This window comes from Scleropages formosus, chromosome 2 (genome assembly GCF_900964775.1).
Source record: "Scleropages formosus chromosome 2, fSclFor1.1, whole genome shotgun sequence".
Lineage (NCBI taxonomy): Eukaryota > Metazoa > Chordata > Actinopteri > Osteoglossiformes > Osteoglossidae > Scleropages > Scleropages formosus.
Window position 1 is genome coordinate 4,290,592 of NC_041807.1, and position 9,604 is coordinate 4,300,195.

The window sequence follows — 9,604 nt, forward strand, 5'->3', positions numbered from 1 at the left end:
CGAATCAGAAATCTCTGACCTCATGATACTGCTCAGAGCCACCACCTGCTCGCTTGACCCGATCCCATCATCACTCCTACAGAACATTTCCCCGCAACTCTCCACCTTCATCTCTAAGATCATCAGCTCCTTGCTCTCCTCTGGCTGTTTCCCAGCTGCCTTCAAAACCACTCTAATTTCACCTCTGTTAAAAAAAACCCTCCCTGGATCCCAATCTGGTTGAAAATTACAGACCGGTCTCTCTCCTCTCCTTCCTGTCTAAAACCCTAGAGTGGGCAGAGTGTGACAAACTGTCTTATTTACTCACCCGGAACCATCTTCTCGATGGTTATCAGTCTGGTTTCAAAGTTGGTCACTCCACTGAGACGGCCCTTCTGGCGATGTCTGATGCTCTCCAAGCTGCTAGAGCCGCCTCCCTCTTCTCGGTCCTCATCCTCCTGGATCTGTCTGCAGCATTCGACACAGTCAACCACTGGATTCTACTCTCCTCTCTTAACCAGCTTGGGATCAAAGGTGTGGCACTAAGATGGTTTGAGTCCTACTTATCTGACAGATCATATCAAGTGGTCTGGCGAAGCTCTCGTTCTTTTCCTCTGCCTCTCTCAACCGGTGTTCTGCAGGGCTCGGTACTGGGTCCTCTTCTTTTCTCGATCTACAAAATGCTGCTGCACGAGTTGTGTTTGATTTGCAAAAGTGTTCCCATGTATCTCCTCTTCTCATTTCTCTACTCTGGCTTCCTAATGGATCTCATGGCCGGTTTGCAGTGAGTGTTCAGCCACTGCTGAGTTAATGTTATTGTTTCTTGTCGCTCTTATGTGTTCTTGGAGCCGTGTTGAGATAAGTCGACCTGTCTGCCCGATGTAGGTTTTTCTACAGTCTTGGCGACGATATTTTGGTCAGTTTCAATGTCATCTCTCTTTTCACCAACATTCCTATCGAAAACACTGTTTCCCTAATACAAGAAAAACTACCAGAGGACTTAGCCGTACTTTCAGATCTTTGCCTCCATTCCACTTATTTCTTGTTCGACGGAACATACTACAAACAAAAGGAAGGTTCACCAATGGGCAGCCCTCTATCACCAGTCGTCGCCAACCTGTTCATGGAGGACTTCAAGGAATGAGCGCTCCGATCAGCAGTACAAAAACCCATCTGCTGTTGGAGATACGTTGAACTCATCCAAGGCTGTCGCTCCATGTCTCCATATCAGGAAGATGTCATCAACGTAATGTATGGAGGCAGAGATCTGCAAGTGCCATGAAATCCATTTTGAAGAGATCACAGTGCTTGCACCTGTTCCTGGATACAGGAGCTGCGTAGTAAGAGAGGCAATCGAGATTGAGAAGCACTTCGTCATGTTTTTGTTGCTAAAAGTAAATTAACCTAAGTGGTTTAGTAATCACTAAACTTTCATAAATTTAAATGTTACAAAATTAATATTTTTATTGTTCGTTTTGAACCGAAAAATATAACTCTGAAATAGTCCCAGAATCCCCTCAATATTTAACATGTATAGTTTGCTTTATATCATTGGATTCATTTTTTGTTTTTAGTAACAAGAACCTGCTTGGTAGAAGTAATGACTCAAGAAGGAATTGAAGTACATCATAACTAATGTTCCCAGTAACTCAGGAAGTCATAATTTAAAAGAAATATTTTACTTTTTGCAGGGGGCGCGGTGGCGCAGTGGCGCAGTGGGTTGGACCGGGTCCTGCTCTCCAGTGGGTCTGGGGTTCGAGTCCCGCTTGGGGTGCCTTGCGACGGACTGGCGTCCCGTCCTGGGTGTGTCCCCTCCCCCTCCTGCCTTATGCCGTGTTACCGGGTAAACTCCGGTTCCCTGCAACCCCGTATGGGACAAGCGGTTCCGAAAATGTGTGTGTGTGTATTTTACTTTTTAACTTTTGGTGTTAAAATATTTATGAAAGCAAAGTAAAAAGTAGCAATATAAGTCTAATGTGATTTAGCTGAAAAGGCTATGTCCAGCTTTATTTGACATCCGATCCTGTTCAAGCTGGGAAGCGTTACCATTGTCACTTTAAATACATGGTGTCAGAACTGCCTCTCTTTCTGTAGTCTTTTCTCAGTGAAAATGTGATTTCTGGGTATGTGTTGTGTAGAGGTCATTGAATTGCTATAGATACAGATTTCTATTTTGAAAATATAAAAGTCTTTATAAGTCTTGGACAGCTGAGAAGAAAATGTTGGAATGTTTGTTGAGGCTACATATAGATCAGTCCGGGAGAGCTGGAGGTGATTCGCTGAACCAGAGAGATGGGACTTCCCACATGTTGAAAAGACACTTTTCCATTTAGGGCCATTTTGGAGCTTGCTTATGGATTCACAAACTGTTTGAATATGCTTTTGATAGTGTTGTTGGATTTGCTGTTTATCTTCTTATGGTTACTTTGAGTCCTGCTCTCTGGCGGGTCTGGGGTTTGTGTCCCGCTTGGGGTGCCTTGCGACAGACTGGTGTCCCATCCTGGGTGTGTCCCCTCTCCCTCCAGCCTTATGCCCTGTGTTGCCGGGTTAGGCTCCGGTTCACTGCGACCCAGCTCGAGACAAGCGGTTTCAGCCTGTGTGTGTGTGTATGTGTGGTTACTTTGTTATCCTTTGCTTCTTTCCTTGTTTTTATCACTAATATACTGTTGTACATCTGTTTATTTGTATTCTCTGTATATAGTATAAAAATAGTGTGGTTAGGAAGCTGGTTAGAGACTGTTTTGGGTTTTCAGCCCTTTTTGTTCTCCGGTTTGAATTAGAAAGTGGCTGGTGTAAAACGGTTAGTTAGGGTTTTTCTTTGTTTTTGAATACCCTTTGCATTCTGTTCTGGGAACAATAAACACACACTCTTGTTTGTGCACATTATTTGTTGTCTTGTCAATTCATAACTCATAACTTGGTAGAAGAAATTGAGGTTACCCCATCTATACCCCTAAACAACCTTGGGGTCATAACACTGCACATATGGCAAATTACTTGCATGGGTACTGTATGCATTTTTATTTGTCAAAATCATAGCTGCATAATATTACAGTGGACATTGTATTTTGTGGATTATTAAAAAAAGTTCTGGAGACGGACATTTTTAAATAATAAAACATTTGAAATTTGAAGCTGAGAAAAGACTGGAGGTATCTTATCATTCAAACACTTGAAACTACAGAAGCATGTACACAGCACCTGATGTAATCTTGTTTCTGTGATAGCTTTATCAATTTTACAGCCTCAGCTAACTTCTAAATATAGAAAGCATATCTAATCGTATGCTGAAGTGTGTGTACAAACTGATACAAGAAAACAACAAGTTCGCATGACAAATTTCAATAAAGACACCTTCTACATTTTTAATATGTACCGTATATGGTGTTTCATTTATTACTTGGCTTAATACAAACTATACATGCTAATTACCAGATGAATATTACTTTCTGCATTCAAATACTTGGTTCTATGAAATACATAGATGGTTCTGTGAAAATGTTCATGGATTCTATTGAGTTCCTTTTTTTTTTTCATAAGGATAATGATTTCTTATTTGTGTGGTAAATTCTGGAGGTCTTACTGATAGTTCAGCATACATAAATGTGATATGTAAAATTGCATGTGTGCAGAAAATGCAAAAAAATACAGACAATAGACCATAATAGTTCCAAAATTAAAATTTGATGTAGAAAAATAGGCCCAAATTATTTAAACAAGAATTTCAAGAAAGAAAATAACTTCTTTCATTGTATTATGTGTGCAGTGTGCTTTGCAAATAATTAAAGAGCTTAGAGTTTCACATATACTTAAAATTAAATATTGCTACATATCAATACTTTTTTGCTTTTTTCCTCTAAAAAGTTTTAAATTAGTTCTCAGGTGTTTAGCCCTCAAGAATGAACTGGGTTTGGGATGATCTTTATTTGGTGTTAAGAGCAGTGTCTTGATTTATGGCCAAGAACAGCACTTGCAGCTGTCACTGAAAACTGTCCCAGGACCACAATTCCTGAGGTAGGTTTTACCTCCTGCACAGTCATAGAAGTACATAGGATTCTCTTCATGAGGGTATATGCCATCTGGTTTGCCAGCACAAAAACCGGTGCCAGGCTCATGGGTTGTAGTTGTGGTGGTGGTGGTGGTAGTGGTCTTGGTATTGGTTACGCCAGGCTTTGGGGTGGTGGGAGGTGGCATAGAAGGAAACTCTGAATTTGGGAAAAAAGATATTTTTTAGAATCCAGCTTTAGTCTGGATTTTACAGATGGTAGAGAAATGTTACTTTGTCACTCTCCTTTGGAAATTTGAAGTTGTATTATGAATGTACTTTATAGCTAATATCTGAGAAACAATTGCTTGAATCTTATAAGATTTACCAATCTCAAGAAGCTTGTGCAGGTGGCCTATAAGAGGATAGTTTCCTTGTTCACAAAACTGTCCAGCAAAGTCATCAAGGTCCAGAGCCCAGACAAATGCTCCTCCAAAGTTCTTTTCGTTCAGGTAGGAGACCTGAAAGCCAAATTAAGGAATGGAAGGTGTTAGATTAACTAGATGTCTGCAACTCAAAGCTGATTTGATTTGTAACATGGTTCTACACCCATTAATTTGTTACCTTGATTTCAAAGCTCTCTTTTGTGTCAAATCCCACCCACTCATTTCCTTTAGTTGCATATGGCACCATCTGATCTGGAATCCATTCAATGGTTGTTCCATGGAGGAAAGTGCAGATCTGTAAAGGACTCCTTTGAGTTACATTCACATTTTAGCCAACCTTCATTTCCATCTCAAATTGAATTCTTCTGATTGTCTTCTCCAGCTCAAAAGCAAAGTATGTGGAAATAATGTTCATGTTACACATGCCAAGTTTTTGCTTACCTCATAGTAGGACCAGAATCCAGCTTCTCGAGTGTATGGGCCAGCTGATGCTGGACCACTGGCTGGATCACCAACTCCACTAGATGATGAGGTGAGGCGGAATGTGCGACCGTATGTGGCAAATCCCATCCTGAGTTTTTCCACAGGGGTGCCATTGTCCCTCCAGTACCTCATAGCATAATCCTACATGAGAAGGAGTATAGATACCAAATTTTGGATGAAACTGACTACAGCCAAAGGTGAGTTGAACCTTTTTGTCCCCATGTCCTTACAGTGTTGAAGTAGATGAGATCTCCATGGTCCTGGGCACCCTGGTACAGGGGACTGTTGTGCCCAGTGAAGGTCTCCCATGTTCCGTGAAAGTCGTATGTCATCACATTGATAAAGTCCAGGTACCTATAGACATATAAGCAGTTATTTTTTTTTAAATGACAGCAGAAAGAATTTTGAATCTTATCTAATTATCCATCAAAGGAAGTGACCTAATTTCAGTTAGGAAAGTTAAAATCTGAAAAAAAGAATAATTTGCAAGCAATTTACAGGTTGGGGAAATTATATATTCTGTTCTTAAGAGTGTAAAGCTATGTAATCAATATCTATTTTCACTTATTTTTATGTTTAACAATTTTCTTTTACTTACTTAATATAATAGCAAAATTAGTTTTATGTGCTTATTCAAGATGGCATCATGAAGGCCAAAAATGGATGTCTTATAGCCCATGTGGCAAAAGCCAGGGTTTGTTAATGGTTTGCTTGTAGTTTCAAGGTTTTTTCTTGACACCTGTGAATGGCCCATTCCTGTCTTCTCATATTTTTGTTCACTATATATTATATTATAATTTTATACTTAGAGTGACTTGTATTTTTCTTATTCTGCAGCAATTCCCAAACGTAAGGTAAAAAATCATGATGACTGTCTAATATAAATATTATACAGGACACTGTTTAAGTCAGTCTTACTTTGCAACTTCAGAAATTTCATAACCAGCATCGATTGTCCCTTTTCCAGCAGGCACTGCAGCTGTAACCATCAATCTAGGACGTCCGGTCTCTTTGCTCTCGGCTTCGTAGGCCTCCAAAAGCTCCTGAGATCCCAAAGAAGCAAATTCAAAGGGTTAGTAAGGACTGTTATAAAAGACAAGACAAAGTGCTGCCATGTCTTGAAGGGTTATGGCTGCTTGGCTCACCTTGCACAGCAGTGTGAATCTCTGTTTGTCCTCAGGGGGGCTCCCACGAGAGCCAGGGTATTCCCAGTCCAGGTCCAGCCCATCAAAGCCATACATACGCAGAAAATTGATGGATGACTGGATGAACTTTTGACGATTGGCTGGTGTAGACACCATGATGGAGAACCTGAATGGAGGTACAAAAATTTGTAACAGCTGAAAAACATAAAAACATACTAGTTGAAAGTGCTGTTTTGGTTAGTGTTTCTACACTGCACATTGAAGTTTTAAGAGCCAGACTTATAACAGTGACTTGCTTAAACATTTCAGAGGACGAGTTTTTGGTTGACAAAGTAGCATAATTTAAAATAAAAAGAGATCATGTTGGAATTACTAAGTTAAATAATTGTTGGTAAACATTGGTAATATGTAACAACATTTCCTGATATTACTAAATACACATAGTAAACATATTCTTACAATAAGAAACTTTTTTTTGCAGTATGTAGAAACCAGTGACTTACTGGTATGAACCAAAGTTCCATCCACCAACAGCTAAAAGAGTTTTTAGATGGGGGTTTCTGTAATGAAGTATCAAGGTAACTTTGTTAGATTCATTATGGTACACTTTGTCCTAAAATATTCATCATACACAGTTGCATGCATGCTATAGATATATATGTGTGTGTGTGTATATATATATATATATATATATATATATATATATATATATATATATATATATGCAACATACTTGTTCTTTAGATCATTAAAGCCTTTGTAGAGAGTCTCATCATTCCATTCGTATGTGACCAGCTCATTTGCATGGTTGATCATGGCAAATGCATAGAGGAGGTGGGTACATAGAAAGGGGTCTACATTGGCAGGAAGGTACTTCCCAGTTCCAGGTCGGTACTGGGACCAGTTTGTGAAGTAACACCCTAATTCTGCAGCAGAACCTGAAATGGTAATAAAACTCTAGGTCAGTAAAGTTGTCATCTGGTTGAACAAGGTGACATTCATAGGAAACACAAGTAAAACACTGAAGAATTAAACTCACTCACCCAACTGGCACAACACCAGGCACATGCCTGAAAGGGAGATAAAAGTTTCAAGTTAATAAAGAACAATTCACACAGAGTAAGTCTTCCTTAACAAAATGGGGCTAATAGTTACTTTAAAGGTTTCTTTTTGAGAATCTCTGCAGTGTTTTAAGATATTTACCTGCTAAGAGAGTGAGCTTAGTCATTGTGCTTTCAGTGACCTGACACAGATGTCCTCTCTTTGTCACTGTATAAAAAGAGAAGAATGATTGTACTGAGACTGTAACACTTGATTATGAGAGCCATAATGATACATACATATTATGCAGAAGTGTTAAGTCAATAATAAAAATAATGTAATCTATTTTTTATTTGGAAAGAAAAAAGAAACATAGAAAATTTTATTTTTGATGGTCAATTTCACTCTTCTATATAATTTGTTAGCTTATCTTACCTTCAGCACTAAGTTGTTGGAGAGCCATCAGTATACTTAAGTACTGTGGTATATATAGAGACCATTCTTAAAAAAAAAAGAGTTTAAAAGGGCAAACAGTATAAAACACAACCAACAAGATTTATAAACATGATTAGATAAAACCAGTAATAAAAAAGGCCACACAGCAGCTATTTATTGTACGTGAGTTCATTTGGCAGAGAACATGTGTAACCTTCATAAATGTTGCTGGCAGTTAAGTCAGAATAAAAGTGAACTTAGGGTCTGAGACAGGCTAATACACAGTATGATTTAAGTAATGATATACAGTATAGTGAAATAAAAAATGGCAATATATAATCATATGGGGTTACAAAAACTCCCTTATACAGCCTTTGACTTTTGCTTGAGGGCAAGCATGTTTCACTGAAGTTACCTAAAGAACTCAAATGATGCAAGAAAAGCTTGTAATAATTCTGTAGAATGGCTATAGTATTTCACCCTTTCACCCTTTCAATCAGTTTGTCCAATGGCTCTATTAGAAAGTTGTTGTAATGTCAAGTTCATGGTTTTACATAAAATTAAAATAATATCATCTGGACAATTAGTTTATTAGATGATTATTGAAATATGATAAAAATTTCTTTTAACTGATATTTTGACAATAACAAGGAAAGATACAGAATTCACAAGGCTGCTTTAGGTTGTATATTATTATTATGTATTTAACTGACACCTTTGTCAAAGGTCATTTACAGCTGTAGGTTTGTACATAATCCAATTTAAAATCATTTTCAAGTTTAAACAGCAAGTGCTACCATCCACTGTACATCCTACCTCATATCATATGTTTCTGAGGTAGAGTCCAGATCACTTCAACCCTGTATTGGAAAAGTGGTTATTGACAATGGAGGAATTCTGTTGTTCTTTCATTATTGTAATTCTAAAATGATGGTATTTCTTCTTTTATACTCATTACAGTAACACAGTACAAAGCACAGTGATAAAAGACAGAAGAAAAAATACAAAGGGCAGTTTCTATTTAGATATCCAGAAATTAGATATGCTTCTATTTACACTGAAGGTAGGCATCTGGTAACTGAGGAAAGGAAAAGAAAAAAAACTCTCAGTTCAAGGAAATAGAAAAATAAACCTCTGGGGGTCCAAGTACCAGTGGCTGTTTGCCCCTCCTATTACAATATTCCTGTACCACTAAATCTGAGAGGAACATGTTGATCAGCCAATGCCAAATCAACATGTTTGTAAGCTGGATTCATAATCAGTGGTCTCACTCAAGTGTGCAGTCACTGTCAGGAGCTTTTGAGATGGCTCATGTGATGGATCAAGCATGGTGTCATTGCAATGCCAGAAGGAAGAAAGTTAACTAGTGAAGGTGGAACAATCAGAATGACTGGTGAGTGAGAGAATCATTAAGCCTATTGCTGGTGATTTTCTGTGCACCACACTTTAAATGGGTTAGACTAGGAGGAGGAAGGCATAAATCAAGTCCACCTGAAACACAGCTTCGACAAGATATTTAACAGAGATACTTTTGGAGACCAAAGCAAAAACCAGAATCTATGGGGGATGGACAAAATAATGAAAGCACTTAACAATGCATTAGTATCAAGGACCTAATAAGGAGTGGGGCCAACCCTGTCTTTACATTTTCAGTCCTTGTTGGAATGTTGTCATGCAAGTCCTAATTGAGTAAATTAGTGGGATATTGCACCAAAAAGGAAAGCCTACAGTACAGACAGGTTATGTGTCTTTGTGCATTGACCTTGGGTGCATATGGTTTGTGAATGGTACCCCTGCAATAAATTCCAGGTTTGTAAAACTCCTGATGTACAGTTTGTGTTGAGATTGCATCACAAAGGTGCTGACACAATTCTGTGGTAATTTTTGAGGCTATGCTTTGCCGTTTAGCAACAGTCCTGCAAAGTGTCCAGCTATCCCTGTTGACAAGCTTTTGACTTGCAACCACTGTTTGCAGCCTCTTGGCATATTCTGTCTTTATATGTGAGGCTTTTCCCCTTAACATATTAAATCATTTTAGTTTCTGTGACCATTGTAGATACAATTGAAGCATTGACTCTTTGAAACTTGTT

General features: G+C 38.5%; 1 protein-coding gene across 1 annotated transcript; it reads right to left on the bottom strand.

Moving 5' to 3' along the window:
- Positions 1–3,745: 3,745 nt before the first annotated feature.
- LOC108938245 (acidic mammalian chitinase-like) lies at positions 3,746–8,362 on the bottom strand. The gene is made up of 12 exons (XM_018758690.1): positions 8,331–8,362; positions 7,242–7,307; positions 7,082–7,108; positions 6,772–6,976; positions 6,542–6,598; positions 6,039–6,204; positions 5,812–5,936; positions 5,124–5,247; positions 4,852–5,034; positions 4,589–4,705; positions 4,353–4,485; positions 3,746–4,184 (listed from the first exon to the last, which is right to left on the bottom strand). The coding sequence occupies exons 2-12, from the start codon at positions 7,264–7,266 to the stop codon at positions 3,931–3,933; spliced, it is 1,416 nt and encodes a 471-aa protein (XP_018614206.1). The 5' UTR covers positions 7,267–7,307; positions 8,331–8,362; the 3' UTR covers positions 3,746–3,930.
- Positions 8,363–9,604: the final 1,242 nt, after the last annotated feature.